Source organism: Oryx dammah, unplaced genomic scaffold (assembly GCF_014754425.2).
Source record: "Oryx dammah isolate SB20612 unplaced genomic scaffold, SCBI_Odam_1.1 HiC_scaffold_15, whole genome shotgun sequence".
NCBI classification, from domain to species: Eukaryota; Metazoa; Chordata; class Mammalia; order Artiodactyla; family Bovidae; genus Oryx; species Oryx dammah.
This window is the reverse complement of record NW_024070199.1, coordinates 44,509,762-44,525,090: the sequence shown is the minus strand read 5'-3', so window position 1 is coordinate 44,525,090 and position 15,329 is coordinate 44,509,762. Positions and strand designations below refer to the sequence as shown.

The 15,329-nt window shown below is 55.4% G+C and overlaps 1 protein-coding gene across 1 annotated transcript; it reads right to left on the bottom strand.

Moving 5' to 3' along the window:
- Positions 1-7,701: 7,701 nt before the first annotated feature.
- GAL (galanin and GMAP prepropeptide) lies at positions 7,702-13,603 on the bottom strand. The gene is made up of 6 exons (XM_040255258.1): positions 13,415-13,603; positions 13,078-13,158; positions 12,154-12,208; positions 9,348-9,434; positions 8,989-9,066; positions 7,702-7,949 (listed from the first exon to the last, which is right to left on the bottom strand). Exons 2-6 carry the CDS (start codon positions 13,156-13,158, stop codon positions 7,879-7,881), a joined length of 372 nt encoding a protein of 123 aa, XP_040111192.1. The 5' UTR covers positions 13,415-13,603; the 3' UTR covers positions 7,702-7,878.
- Between the last annotated feature and the right edge of the window lie 1,726 nt (positions 13,604-15,329).

Below are 15,329 nucleotides of genomic sequence, written 5' to 3'. Positions count from 1 at the left end.
GTCCACAGTGATTTTGGAGCCCAAGAAAATAAAGTCTGTCACTGTTTCCATTGTTTCCCCATCTATTTGCCATGAAGTGATGGGACTGGATGCCATGATCTTAGTTTTTTGAGTGTTGAGTTTTAAGCCAGCTTTTTCAATCTACTCTTTCATCTTCATCAAGAGGCTCTTTACTTTAGTTCCTCTTTGCTTTCTGCCATTAGGGTGGTGTCATCTGCATATCTGAGGTTACTGATATTTCTCCCGGCAATCTTGATTCCAGTTTGAGCTTCATCTAGCCCTGCATTTCGCATTACACTCATGTCTGTGCTCCACTTTGAGTTAAAATTTGTGAAGAATATATGGTCTGTGTCTAGATTCATTTTTCTGCGTGTGGATGTCCAGTTGTTCTGGTACCATTTGCTGAAAAGACCACATTTTCTTTATTGTATTGCCTTTGCTCCTTTGCCACAGAACAGTTAACTATATATAGTTTTTCTTTTGTTTCCTTTTTTGTTTGCTTGTTTGTCTTTTGGCCATAGCACACAGCTGGTGGGACATTAGTCCCCCGACCAGGGATCAAACCCCAGGTCCTGGCAGTGAAAGCACCAAGTCCCAACCACTGGACCACAAGGGAATTCCCTATCAGTTGAGTCTATTCATGTGGGTAAGTTTCTGTCTCTCTTCTGTTCCATTCTGTTCCATTGATCTGTTTGTTAATTTTTCCACAAATATCACACTGTCTTGATTGCTATAGCTTTATAGTAAGTCCTAAGGTTGGGTGCTGTCAGTCCTCAAACTTTGTTCTTCTCCTTCAATATCATGTTGGCCATTCTAGGTCTTTTGCCTCTTCATGTCACTTTAGAATCAGCTTTTTGACATCCACGAAATAACCTGCTGAGATTTTTGATTGGGATTGTGTTGATTCTATAGATCAAGTTGAGAAGAACTGACATCTTGGAAATACTGAGTCTTTCTCTCCGTGAACACGGAATATCTACTTAGTTCTTTGCTTTTTTAAAATGTCTATCTGACTGTTGTGTACTTGGCGGTGCTGGGTCTTCCTTGCTGAGCAGGCTCTTCTCTGACTGCGGGGAGCGCGGCTGCTCTTCGGCGACGGTGTGTGGGCTTCTCACTGGAGGGGCTTGTCTTGTTTCAGAGCATGGACTCTAGCGCCCTCGTGCCGCGATAGCTGCCGCTCCGGGCTCTAGAGCACAGGCTCAGTCGCTGTGCCACAGGCACTTAGTTGCTCCCCTTCTGCTTTACTGACTACACTAAAGCCTTTGACCGTGTAGATCACAACAAACTGTGGGAACTTCTTCAAGAGATGGGGATACCAGACCACTTGACTTGCCTCCTGAGAAATCTATATGCAGTTCAAGAAGCAACAGTTAGAACTGGACATGGAACAACAGACTGGTTCCAGATTGGGAAAGGAGTACATCAAGGCTGTATATTGTCACCCTGCTTATTTAACTTAAATGCAGAGTACATCATGAGAAATGCTGGGCTGGAAGAAGCACAAGCTGGAATCAAGATTGCCGGGAGAAATATCAATAACCTCACATATGCAGATGACACCACCCTTATGGCAGAAAAAGAGAACTAAAGAGTCTCTTGAAGAAAGTGAAAGAGGAACGTGAAAAAGTTGGCTTAAAACTCAACATTCAGAAAATGAAGATCATGGCATCTGGTCCCATCACTTCATGGGAAATAGATGGGGAAACAATGGAAACAGTGTCAGACTTTATTTTGGGGGGTGCTCCAAAATCACTGCAGATGGTGACTGCCACCATGAAATTAAAAGACACTTGCTCCTTGGAAGAAAAGTTATGACCAACCTAGACAGCATATTCAAAAGCAGAGACATTACTTTGCCAACAAAGGTCTGTTTAGTCAAAGCTATGGTGTTTCCAGTAGTCATGTATGGATGTGAGAGTTGGGCTATAAACAAAGCTGAGCACCATAGAATTGATGCTTTTGAACTGTGGTGTTGGAGAAGACTCTTGAGAGTCCCTTGGACTTCAAGGAGATCCAACCAGTCCATCCTAAAGGAAATCAGTCCTGAATATTCATTGGAAGGACTGATGCTGAAACTGAAACTCCAATACTTTGGCCACGTGATGCGAAGAACTGACTCACTGGAAAAGACCCTGATGCTGGGAAAGACTGAAGGCAAGAGGAGAAGGGGACGACAGAGGATGAGATGGTTGGATCACCAACCATTTGGTGATCACCAACTCGATGGACATGAGTTTGAGTAAACTCTGGGAGTTGGTGATGGACAGGGAGGCCTGGAGTGCTGCAGTCCACGGGGTCGCAGAGTCGGACACGACTGAGGGACTGGACTGAACTGAACCACGTGTGGGATCTTCCGGGGCTAGAGATAGACTCAGTGTCACTTGTGTTGCAAGGAGGAGCCTTATCCACTGGACCACCACGGAAGCTCCTCATATAGATCTTGTATGTGTTCTGTTAGATTTGTACCTAAGTATTTTATTTGGTGAGTGCTAACATAAATGGTATTGTGTTTTTAATTTCAAACTCCGCTTGTTCATTAGTGCTATATGGGAAGAGATTGACTTCTATATATTAACCTTGTATCCTGCAACCTTGCTATAATTGTCTTTCTGTCCGAGGAGTTTGGGGACTGATTTTTAACATAGTCAGTTGTGTCATCTTTGAACAAAGGAAGTTTTATTTCTTCCTTCTCAACCTGTATATTTTTTATTTCCTTTTCTTTTCACATTAGCTGGAACTTCCAGTACGGCGTTGAAAGGTAGTAATGAGAGCGGACATCTTTGTCTTGCTCCTCACCTTAGTGGGAATTTTCTAGTTTCTCACTGTTAAGTATAATGTGGTGAAGAACCAGCCTGCCAGTGCAGGAGACTTAAGAGGCGCAGGTTTGATCCTTGGAGGAGGTCATGGCAATCCAGTCCAGTTTCCTTGCCTGAGGAACCTGGCAGGCTACAGTCCATAGGGTTGCAAAGAGTCGGAAATGACTGAAGCGACTTAGATGCAGGTATGTAGGGTTTTTGTTAGATATTCTTTATCAAGTTGTAGATATTCTTTATCGATTCATTGATTACCAAAGGCTTATTGTTTTTTAATCATCTACAGGTATTGGATTTTGTCACACGCCTTTTCTGCATCTACTGATAAGATCCTGAGGTTTTTCTTCTTTAGCCTATTTATGTGATGGATTGCATTTAAATTTTTCTTTTTTTTGGCTAATTGGTCGTTCATTGCTATTCTCGGGCTTTCTCTAGTCGTGGCAAGCAGGAGCTGCTCTTCATGACGGTGCTCAGGCTTCTCACTGCAGGAGCTTCTCTTGAGGCCAGAGTGTGGCCTCTAGGGTGCTCGCGCTTCAGCACTTCTGGCTCTCAGGCTCCGGTGCAGGCCCAGTAGTGGGGATGTCTGGGCTCCGTTGCTCCTCAGCATGTAGGATCATCCTGGAACAGGGACTGAACCTGTGTCCCCTGAACTGGCAAGTGGATTCCTATCTACTGTACCGCCAGGAAAATCTTACGTTAATTGACTTTGGGTTGTTGGACCAGACTTACATACATAGGTGAAATCCCACTTAGTTGTAGTGTATAATTTTTTTATACTCAATTGGATTTGACTTGCAACACTTTGTTGAGGATTTTGGCATTTATGTTCCTCAGAGATATTGGTCTGTAGTTTTCATGTAGTGTATGTGTGTGTATGTGTCTTTTTTAGGGTAATATTGCACTCATAGGATGAGTTAGAATGAGTTGGGATGGTTTCCCTCAGCTTCTGTGTCCCAGAAGGGATAGTAAAGATTAGAATAATTTTTTCCTTAAATATTTAGTAGAATTCACTAGTGAACATACCAAGGCCCCAAACTATATTTTAGTAGCTTCTTAAAAATTTAAACATTTCAAGATAATTGTGATTTATATACAATTGTAAGAAATAATACAGAGAGAAGTGTACCCGTTACCTAGTTTTCCCTAGTGGTAACACGGAGAAGGCAATGGCAACCCACTCCAGCGTTCTTGCTTGGAGAATCCCAGGGATGGGGGAGCCTGGCGGGCTGCCGTCTATGGGGTCACACAGAGTGGGACACGACTGCAGCGACTTAGCAGCAGCAGCAGTGGTAACATCTCGCGAAACTTTAGTAAAGCATCACAGCCAGGATGGCGACACTGATACAGTCAAGATGCAGAATCCTGTCGCCTCAAGGCCCCCTCAAGCCACTCTTTCGTATTCACACCCCTCTCCCTCCTTTTCCCCTCCCCTCCCAAACGCTGGCAGCCACTAGTCAGTTCCCCACACCTGTACCTTAGTCGATTCAGGAATGTTATATAGACAGCGTTGTGCGGTGTGTGACTCAGAGGAGTTCTCTGGAGATCGCCAGGTTGTTGTGAGTCTTAATACTCAGTTCCTTTTCACGCTCGGTAGTAGGTGTGGGTGACAAGAGAATAGCCCATTGAAGGGCAGCTGAGTTGTTATGAATAAACTACCATGAATATTTGTGTGTGGGTTCTTGTGTAAAGGTAAGCTTCATTTGTCTGGGGTAAATGCTTGGGAGTGCAGTGGTTGGGTTGGATGGTTGTGGCATGTTTGATTTTTAAAGATGTGATCAGCTCTCTTCCAGAGAGGCTGAATCATATTACATTCTCAGCAGCAGTGAGTCATCCACCTTCTCTGCCTCCTTACCAGCAGTTGGCGCTGTGGCTGTCTCTTCAGCTATTCTAATGGGTGTTTAGTAATTGGTTGTGCTTTTAATGTGCAGCCCCCTAAACATTAATTATGCTGAACATCTCTTCTGGTGCTTTTTTTCCATCTCTGTAAGCTGTTCAGTGAAGCGTCTGTTCACGTATTGTGCTCATTTTAACTGGATTTTTGTTGAGCTTTGAGAGTCCTTTATATGTTTTAGAAAACAGTCCTTGGTGGGATATGTGGTTTCCAAATATTTTCTCCCAGTCCTTGTTCTTTTCACGCTCTTTCTTGATGGGTATTGTGTTGTCTGTGTATTGATTCAGAGATAGTAGACCTCTTCCCTCTGCTGAGGAGACAAGAAAGGACCCAGGTCCCCACACTGTGTCATCCCTGGGCCCTGATTTCCCTGCTGCCCTGCCTTCCTCCTGACTTTGAGTCTCCTGGTATTTGTTTTATGTATAATGTCCAGGGCTTTTCACTGTACTGACAGGAGAATGAGAAAAAAATACACCTACTTTCAAGCTTGCAAGTCAGCAAACATCACATTTTAAGCTTAGATCAGAGGTGGTCAAGCTTTCTGCTTTCTAGAGCCTTCTTTGTTGTTACCATGGATAAAATAGGGTAAAATCTAGACTTCAAAATGAACCACTAGTAGCTCTCTTTTGCAATGTATTAAAAACAAAAGTTGAGTTGTCTGTTAGAACGGTCATGAGCTATGATTCTTGTCATCTTCCTGAGACTTCACCGCCCTTTCCCGAGGCCTTCCTTAGCCTCCCAGTACCTCTCCCCGCCTCTCAGGCATCACCTTCTCCTCCCCTCTCTCCTCCCTCCTGAAGCTCCTCAGGGAGGCAGACTCGCCCTTCCTCGGCCTGGTCTCCCTCTCGGCCGCCTCGCCCCGCCCCAAGTGCGCCCGAGCAGTGTGGCTCTGCGCAGGTGGCAGGGGAGGCACCTGCCCTTGGCCTTGATCGCAGCCCTCAGCTTTCATGACTGCTCCTCACGGGACAGACAGCCTCGCGGAGAATTTCCCCACGCTCTCCACTTCCACCTCTCAGCCGGTCCCCTGGGCGGCTCTCAGGCCTGTCTCTGAGTTCTCCACCTCCTCTGGGGTCTGGTGAACTCTTCTCCTTGGAAATACTGGCCACGATTGGCAACTGATTGACCCGGCATGGCTATGGCCAGCTGCAGCCACGTTCTCTCCGGGAAGTAAAGCGTCTCCCCCACAGCCTTCCGCTGAGGAGGGCCACTGAGTCCATCACTTGTGACCAGGAGATGGCACCACGCCGCTCCCCGCCCCTCGCCTCTCGCTGCCACCATCTCTCCCACTCCATTTACACCAGGTGGGGCAGAGGGGGTGAGATTGCAGAGCTCGTCCTGGAGCCCACACGGCTGCGCCTGCACCGAGGCCCCCGAGATGCTCTCCTGCCCGCCAGGTGCGATGCTGGAAGCCAGGGCGTGGCCCCGGCTCACCTCTGTTTCTCCGGCAAGGGTGGTTTCCCGAGGGAGTTCAGCGTGGTGAGGAGAGACAGCCGCAGACAGAACTCTGACAGGCCGGGGCAGCGCCACCCTCGCTGGGCCTGCACACAGCCCTGCTCGGGGAGAATGGACAGGAAGGTGTCCTGGAGAAGGCCGCCGCCAAGCAGGAGCGTGCGGGATGTGTCGGAGTTCACCGGGCACTGGGAGGGAGGTGTGCAGAGGTTTCAAGTGAGAGAGACTGGGCCAGGGGCGGCAGGTGGCAGGACCTGGGGCTCAGGGCACCGGGAGGCTAGCAGAGCAGCCTGGGTGGCGCCGGTGTGGATGGAAGGGGCCAAGGCCAGAGGCAGGGCAGGCAGACTGCAGGCGGGTGTGGGGGGAGCGTGAAAGAGGTATGTGCCGCCCCCGCCAGCCGCTGATGCCAGGCGCTTGTGAGGAGTTCAGGCTCTGCGCACCTGGTTCTCCTGAGCACTCTGGGCAGGGCCCTGGCCCCCAAGCTCTGACAGGGCTTCTGGGGGTGCTGGGGTCCCCGCAAGCCTGGGGGAATTAGAGCAGCTCAGAAGAGGAGCCTGAGGATGGTGAGGACAGGAGGTGAAGGACGGCCTGGTGCCTGTGGGACCTGTGGGTGGTGCGCCTGCACCCTGAGCTGGGATGGCCCCCCCGGGCGTGCACGTGGCGCATGCCAGGCAGAGTGGCTGGGGGCAGGAGGGAGAGTTTCTGTGAGTCGCAAGGGAGAGGAGGCCGGGCTGGGCTAGGCCGTGGAGAACTAACCCGTGTCTACTTCTTCCTGGAAACGGGCAGTCAGCGCCACACTTGGCCGCGTGCTGCAGTCACCTGGGGAGCATGGGAACACGGTGGGCACCCGGACTGGCTCAGGGGTCTGCGGGCCACCGGGCCCCCCAGGGCTGAGAGGCACTGCTGGGGCGGAGATGGGGGGAAGACCGCCCCGCTGCCTCCTCAGGCCTGCTCGGGCTCCTGAGGACGACTGTCTGGCTTCACGGTGTCACCTGTTTCCTTCTTGGGTCTTTGGTAGGAGGACCAAGACTTCTACCCTTAGTCCCCACGTGCTGTCCTTAACTCAGCATCAACCTAGCACACCTCCTGATTCAAAGAAACGCTGCCGTGTTTCGGATGGGGGCCTCCTGACCCACCGCGTGACTCGCGCGGCCCCTGCACTGCCGCCCCTCGCCACCCTGCACTTCCCGACCCTCACGCCCGCCTCCACGCCACTCCTCCCCCTCAGGCTCGGGGCTGCTGTGGCCGTTCCCGTCTCCCCATGTCAGCTGCATGAGTCAGGGCTCTGTTTTTGGTTTTGTCTGTCTCAGAAACAAACTTGCCTTCATAATTATCTTTGACTCAGCTTCATATTATGACAACTTTGTTGCCTAAACCTGAGTGACAACAGAAGGTGTCTCAGAGATACTCTAGATGGTGGAATTTGAGGGTAAAGGTTTTATCTAATACCCGTGATTATAAACAAGCATCATCCTTTAAAAACACATTGGTGGCAATGGTGACAAGCCAGACACCTGGAAGGGAATGATAATCACAAGCCGTGGCTGGTTTTTTTTTTTTTTTTTTTTTTTAATTTTGCCATAAACTTATGACCAAAGGAAAAGAACTGAAATGGCAAGGACACAGCATCAGGGCAGCAGGGATGGGGTGGTTGCCACGCGACAGGCATCCTCGTGGGGCACGACTGCACGTGACACGGGGAGCCCGACGCGCACAGGAGCCCGCTCAGGACTGCTCGGCGTCTTCTGCGGACTCTGCTGTCGGGAGACCGGGCAGGTGGTCCAGGGCCCCGGCGTCTGCAGGGGGAAGGGCCACACTCACAGATGCCCCCGCCTCGACCCCGGCGTCAGGCACGTGCCACAGTTAACCCCCACACTGGGCATGCATTTAGGCAATAAAAATCAATGTCCCCTAAGGAAAGAAGTTCCATGTGGCAACATTCCAAACAGAACAAATAAACCCGTAAGGGTCAGTCTGCCCTTGCTGGAAGAGTCACCAGTTTCTCCACAGAGGTCTCCCCAGAGGCTCCACTGGGCTCCTGGTTCTGAGGTTTCTCAGTCCTTCTCCCACAGTCCCGCTGCCCATGGATGGTTCTGAGGGAAAGCTGCAAGCTTAAATCGCTCCCCCAACTCCCCCGCTAAGCCCCCCTAAAGGCAGTGGAGCCTGAGAGCAAGTGGATCAAGACAGAACCCAGAAATCGTCACTCTTCCAACTAGACAGAACGGGGACAACCCTGGTGCCACCCTTGGAGGTCCTGGCGGTGACCTCTCAGAGCCCCTTCCACAGGGTGGGTTTGATTGGATTAAGGCCAGACTGTCACTTGGAGGCCTGCTGTGTCCCCAGGCCACCTCCTGGCGGTGACCTCTCAGAGCCCCTTCCACAGGGCAGCTTTGATTAAGGCCAGACTGTCACTGGGGCAAGAGCGGCAGTCACAAGCACAGAAGTGCTGAGGTCGGATGGGCCATGGGGAGGCCCCCTCGTCTGCAGTGTCCATGGAAGAGCCTAGACCCCAGGCTGCAGAGCTGTGGGGGTCAAACGCAGCCTGCCCCCCAGGAGACTGCCCATGGTGAAAGTGCAACCAGGACCCTGGGCTCCAGGCGGTCTGCGGAGAGCCTGGCTGTGTGTAGTGACTGCGGCCCCACAGGGACAGCCGCCGTCACCACGTCCAGGAATCTGGGTCCGCAGCGCGAATGAACCCAGCCCCGGCCTTGTCACTGCTCCCGCCAGCGTGACTAGGTGTGAGGTGGACCCGGCTCCTCCCCAGGAGAAGTCTATGGAATCCTTTCTCCACAGGCTTCCAAGAGGTGGGGTTTCCCCTTGGGGTACTTCACGTACCTTTGAGATGCAGGAAAGTCAGAAACTCGATTATCGTGCGCACGACGTTGTTCTCCGCCAGCGGTCTGTCAAAGCTTCCTAGAAACCAGAGGGGGCAGGGTTGACGACCAGGGTGCCCGTCCTAGACCTAGGCACCTGGGGGCATCACCGGGATGCCCTTCCCTCCCAAAGCCCGGTTCGGTGCAGGGCAGGCCCTGAGACCCCATGGCCGCCCCAGGATCTTACTCTCAGGTTTGGGGCGCCTCATTCTGGCAGCTGACAGATCTTGTGGGGCCCAGCTCAGGCTCGGTTGTGGATCGGGTGGGCAGGAGACCAACACCCCCACTGCCCTGTGTGCCCTGGGATTAACGTCCTCTCACCTGGCCAGACTTCATCTCCAGGCCCGAGCTCCCGCTTGCCAGCGAGGCTGTGCTTGTCGTGAAATGACCTGTGGTTGTCGATGGCATCTGTTGGCAAGTCAGGGAGGAAAGCGCCTGAGTGTGGTCACCGTGACAGGACACGTGGCTGCTTACCGCCGACACGCAACACAACCAGAGTGTACAAACCAAGCACGGCAGGAGCACCGTGGAAGAGGGAGGGCTGCTCTCCACGGAACCAGAGGAGAGAACTCGTGCCAGGGCCAGGGCGCCGCTCCCATCCAGGGGCTGGGGGCCCGCAGAGCCAGAGGGGAGCTGCCGGTCCAGACGGGGCCAGCATGCACCCAGTGGAGGGCGCTGGCTCCAGGCCTGGTCAGCACGGGTGTGCCAGCGGTGCCCCAGGGGGGCTGGCGTGTGAACTGGGTGCCTCCCAGGCAGAGGACAGGGCCTGGGGTCCTATGTCCCTGAAAACAGGGGCAGGCGGAGCCACAGGATTTGCCCTTCTGATGAAAGCAGATTTTCTCTCTCTAAGACCACTGGCTGCTGTGAGGGAGACGGACTGGAGCCAGGGAGAGAGAGACAGGGTCAGGGAGGGGGAGGAGGAGGAGGAGGGGGCGAGAAGGAAGGAGGGAGGTGGAGTGTGTGCATGTGTGTGTGTGTGTACACGTGAGTGCGTATGTGTGTGCACACGTGAGTGCGTATGTGTGTGCATGTGTCTACACGTGTGTGTGTGCACGTGCATGCATGTTGGCTGGAGTGAAAAGCGGGAATTGAGGTTGCAAGCAGAGAGATCCCCTAAGAAAGTATTGGATGGAGTTCCCTGGTAGACTTTGCGGTTTCACTGCTGAAAGCCCGGGTTCAATCCCTGGTCAGGGAACTCAGATCTCATAAACTACAGAGTGTGGCCAAAAAGATAAAGTAAAATAAAAAGAACTGGAAAGAAAGAATGCGGACTCTGCGCCAAGCAGCCTGCAGTGAAGGGAAGGGCCTGACCTGGGGCCCTTCAGGGTAAAGGAGACCTGGGCCATGGTTTCTGGCTGCCGGGCCTGATGCACCAGGTCGCCTCCAAGCCTGGGCAAATGCGATCTAATGCATCTTCCCCCGGAGTCCTTGGCCTGCAGTGTGGAGAGAGGACAAGCCCCCGGAGCTTCAGGAGGCCACTGGGTGCCTCCAGGCTCAGACCGGCCTCGGCAGCGAGCACATTCTCGTGCTGACAGAAGCTGGGAGCACGGTGCGAAGTCATAAGGGATCCTGACAAAGAGCTGGTCTAGATGGACAGCTTCTGCTGATCCAACTTGATGGTGAAAAACAGCTTGTTTTCTGACTCAGGATTTTTTGGCTGCGCTGCTCAGCTTGCGGGATGTTAGCTCCTCGGCCAGGGACCAAACCCAGGGAACCGACAGTGAAGGCATGGAGTCCTAACCACTGGACAACCCGGGGAGTCCCAGATGCCCTTGATAAATACATTTTCAACACAGGCTCCTCCTTCCTATGGGGCCAGAAGCACCAGAGATGAGGTGCTTTCTTGGGAGGAAGGGACTCTGGGCTGCAGGGCTCAGGAAAACTCGTGAGTGGGTGTCCGGCAGGCAAGGCCACTCCACCCACAGTGCCCAGACCCCTGAGGACTGGCCACTGTTTTTGTTCTGAGACCAGAGATGCCCAGGGGACCCTGGCTGTGGCCCGCCTTGTTTTCATTTCTATCTCTGCGTTTCTCAAAGCCCGGCTCTCAGGGTGAAGTGGAAGAAGAGTCTGTACTTAAACTCGGGGGTTAAAAACTAAAAGCAGCTTCCCAGGATCGTTTAAATGGGGATGGCTCTTCCCAGTGACTCTGGAGGGATTGGGACAAGAGCTATTTGCTGTTCGCCTCCTTTCCTGTGGGAAAACAGGAAATAAACAGAGGAGGAGTTTCTTCAAGGCTGATGGCTGTCCCCAGTGAAACCATGCCTGCAAGTCTGAAAGTAGGGGCGGGGTGAGATGTGTGAAAGGTCTCCCCTCACCCCTCTTCGAGGTCAAAACCTGAAGGGGTCACTGCGGACAGAGGACGTGCAGGAAGCAGAGTGGGGGTGGGCGGCATGCAGCCTGGGGTCCGCAGCGTCCCCTTTAGCGCCTGGAGGCGAGCCACTTCCCACCTCCGCCGCTTCCTGCGCCCACGGAGGAATTCCACGGCATCGAGCCAGTCACTGAGCCCCGGGGTCCGTGTGCTTGCCCGTAAACGCAGCGGTCGAACTGGGACTCTCTGAAGGCCCCCACTAGTCTACACTCACTGGAGTTCTGTATCCTGAACAGAGTTAAATTACTCACACCAAGTGCAGACGATGTCACATCAAAGATAAGACCCCAAGGGTCAGTCACCCTGCATGACCGCTCCAGGAGCAGATTCGGAGCAGAAAGAGAACCATCCACACTCAGTCTTGGCACGAGCATGCTTTGGCCTCTTCAGGTCAAGGAATGGATGGGAGCATTCAGGGAGAGACAGAGCCAGAACAGGGCCCCAAGGAGTGTCTGCCTTCCGAGACGCTCACCCGGAGAGGCCTGAACAGGGGCCTGAGGCTGGGAATCCCAGAGGAAGGCGAGGCCTCGGAAGGGCCTGGGTCAGTCCCTTCAGTTAAACCTACAGAAAAACCCACCCTGCCTCAAAGTCTCAGGGAAAACTCCCCTGTGTCCCTTTATCTGACTCGCAGTGGAAAATCAAGGGCTCGGAGCAATGACCGGCGACCCCCATGTTTCAGGAAGAGCAGGGTCAGCACCATCGCCGCAGCCAGCCCGACCAGAGCAGGTTTGCCGGAGATTCCGGCCCGGCCTCACTCACGTGGTCCGAGAAGATAGCCGGCGCTGTTCAGGGTCCAGCCTCTCTTCTCCTTCACCTTAAATGGGAGGGCAGGGGTCAGAGGGCAAGCATCCTGCCTGGTACAGGCCATGATGGCTCAAAGAAGCCCCCAGCGGCAGCTTCTGCTCATGTAACCCACCATGGCAGCCTGTGAAGTCAGCATCTACTTCAAACAGCCACACGACTTCCATGACAAAGACTCGACTCTCACAGAATAAGCTGAGAGAGGCAAACTGTTAAAGCAAGAGCTTTAAATGAAATCAGAAAGACATTAAGTGAAATTCACCCAGACTTTCCAGGCAGGATACAGGAATCAAATAATGCATGTACTTTGGGAAACTGCAAGACATTCCACACTTGCACCCCAGTAAGCCACGCTCGGCAGGAGAACAGCAATGCCTGCCTCATCCAAGGATTGCTTTAGAGTTGCAGACCACAGACTCAGAGTGCACCCACTGGCTTTAAATGATGCTGAAGACACGTTTTGCTAAAACCAGCTGGCAAACCGGGTAACTGAAGCTCTGAACTTGACCAAATGGGGTTCACCCCTCACTGGTCTGAGGCGCTAACCGCCGGTTGCCAGGGTCCCCATTTAGTGGCCCTGGAGGATCCAAGCTCGCCACCCATCTGCTTTGAGGACTCGGGCCCCTCCCGGCGCCGCGCCCCGCCGCCCCCCCCCCCCCCCCCGCCCCACTCCCCAGTCTTCCGAAGCCCCCACACCCCCTCCCACCCCAGGCAGAATCGATGGCTCTGTTCCTGGCACAAGGCACTCACCTCACCCCCACTCCCACCCCAGGCACTCACCTCACCCCTACTCCCACCCCCAGTCTGGTTCTGATGCGGTCGCCCCCCTTTGCCGAGAAGGAGACTCGGCTTGGGGGGCGTTTGCCCCCGCCCTGCGCTTACCGGTGACCCGAGGCCCAGGGTGGCTGAAAGGGCCGCGGTGAGGAGCAGGGAGGCGAGCAGGAGGACGGAGGCTCTCGGCATCTGCAAGGCAAGGGGCGGTGGGCGGCGGCGCGGGGAGACCGGCCTCCCTCCCCAGGGTGCGCGTCGGCCTGGGGCTCCAGACCCCTACCCCCAGCCCTGCGGGTGCGGGAGGAGCAGCCAGGAACCAGGGCGCCCAGGAGAGAGCCCGGCCAGGGGCGGAGGCGCCGCGCTGGCCCCGGGGAAGGTCCACCGGCAGGCGGGCACTCTGGAGAGGGGAACGAGGAGAAAAAGTGGGGTGAGCTCGGGGACGCGGTACCTTGAGCGGGGCCCGGAGGGTCGGGGGATGTCTGCGGGTGCTGGGGTATCTGCAGGTCCTGTGTCGGCGGGGCCGCGCGTCCGTCGAGTCGGTGGGGCAGGGCCGGGGACGCTCACCGCATGGCGCGGCCTCGGGACGCGGAGGCGGGAAGCGCAGGGCGGCCGGGCTCCCTCGACGTGTCCGCGCCGGGAGCCGCCGCCGCCGCTATTTATGCGGCGCATCCCGGAGCCGCTCGGCCGCGTCACGGGCTCCGCTCCCGCCTCCTGCGCCCTCGCCGGCCCGAGTGGGCGGGAGTGACCGGAACTCAGTCCCCGGGGGGCCTCGGAGCGCCCGCGGGGCGGGGGCGCGCGCGGTGGTCCTGCCTTGCGAGTGGGGCTGGCGGGGATGGCGAGAAGCTCCCCCCCCCCGCACCTGGCGGGAGAGCCCCCATCGCCGCGAATGGAGAGCCCCCAGCCCGCGGCGGAGACCCCACGCCTGTTAGCGCGACCCCCGAGCCAGGCACAGCGGCCTCTGCGCAGGGAGCTCCGCAGCCGGAAGCCGTCACTCTGAGCTGGGCGCGGTCGCGGGGTCCTGGGCACCGCCGACCAGGCACCCTGTTGTAGCGGCAGGATTATGGGTTCAGCCTCGAGAACCATCCACAGGGGAAGGACAGCAGCCGGCAGCCCGCCCAGCTTCCTCCTCCCGTGCCGAGTGGCCCTCCCGACCCAGACCCCGTCCCCTTTTTCTGGGCTGGGCTAAGTCGCTTCAGTCATCTCTTTGCGACCCCATGGACTGTGGCCCGCCAGGCTCCTCTGTCGGTGGGATTTAAGCAAGAAGACTGGATTAGGTAGCCACCCTCTTCTCCAGGGGATCTTCCCGACCCAGGGATCGAACCTGTCTCTCTCATTGGCAAGTGGGTTCTTTACCACTAGCCCCACCTGGAAGCCCCTCCTCTTTTTCTAAAAGGGGGCGGTTCCGCAAGCCCACTTGGGCTGTGGGTCTGCGGGCTGGTCGGCTCTCTCGGCCCGAGGACTGTGGGCGCCGCTCTCCACGCCACTGCGCTGCGGGGCGGGAGGGGTACCTGCCGCCCTTCGGGACTAGGCAGCGCTCTCGGGAGCAGGGTCAGGTCGTGGCTGAGGCTTTGAGGGCCTGGAACCAGACCCGCCAAGGTTCCCAGAGGCGGCCAAGGGCTGGGTGGGTGGGCAGCGGACAGCAGGGTGCGGCTGCTCTGGACAGGCGGCCAGAGTCCCCCGGGAACAAGGCCGTCCGTGGCTCACTGCAGGATGCGCCTTAGCTTGGGCCAGGCCTTGCTTGTAAAGACAGCTGGGGACACACAGGCCGGGTGCCGCCAGGCTTCTGAGGAGGGAGGAAGCCATCAGGAGAAAATCTGCCCGAGCCCCTCTCCCACCTGGCTGGGCACTACTGGCCTCTGAAGTCCTCAGTGGCAGCAGGCAGAGGCAGACAGAGGGGCCCCTGCTGGAAGGTGCCAGCTGGTGGCCGAGCTGGTTGCCTGCCCAGCTGAATGTTAGGTTGATTGACTTAACTGAGCACTCTGGAGTGAACAGGATTCAGGAGAGAATCATGATGATGATACCCTGTGTGTCCCCTACATTTAGTCCCATGAACCTTAGTGCTGAGAGCTCCGACCATCTCCGGGAGAGCCATTTGCTTCTGCAGGGATGGTAAAGGACGCAGGGCGCCTGAGGCCCCCAGGCCAGGCCAGCTAGCTGGTCAGGAAGGAGCAAAGCCCTAACCTGGGGTGCTGAGTGCCTGCCCTGGCTTACTGGAGGGTGGGGGTCCTGCAGGGGACACCTGGCTTGGTGAGTGGTCTCAGGGACACTCCTGGCGGAGATGAGGGCGATAGGGAGAGATGGGGTGTGTGCTCCAGGGCACAGCTGACTGCCAGTCGCTCCTATTTTGGCAGCCTGCGGGGGAG

Excerpts from the sequence above, each read along its gene's own strand:
- GAL (XM_040255258.1), bottom strand. The coding sequence starts at position 13,158 with ATGCCGAGAGCCTCCGTCCTCCTGCTCGCCTCCCTGCTCCTCACCGCG. Across the intron at positions 12,209-13,077 it reads CCCTGGGCCTCGGGTCACCG|GTGAAGGAGAAGAGAGGCTG; the intron begins GTAAGCGCAGGG and ends CTCCCATTTAAG. Across the intron at positions 9,435-12,153 it reads CGGCTATCTTCTCGGACCAC|ATGCCATCGACAACCACAGG; the intron begins GTGAGTGAGGCC and ends ACTTGCCAACAG.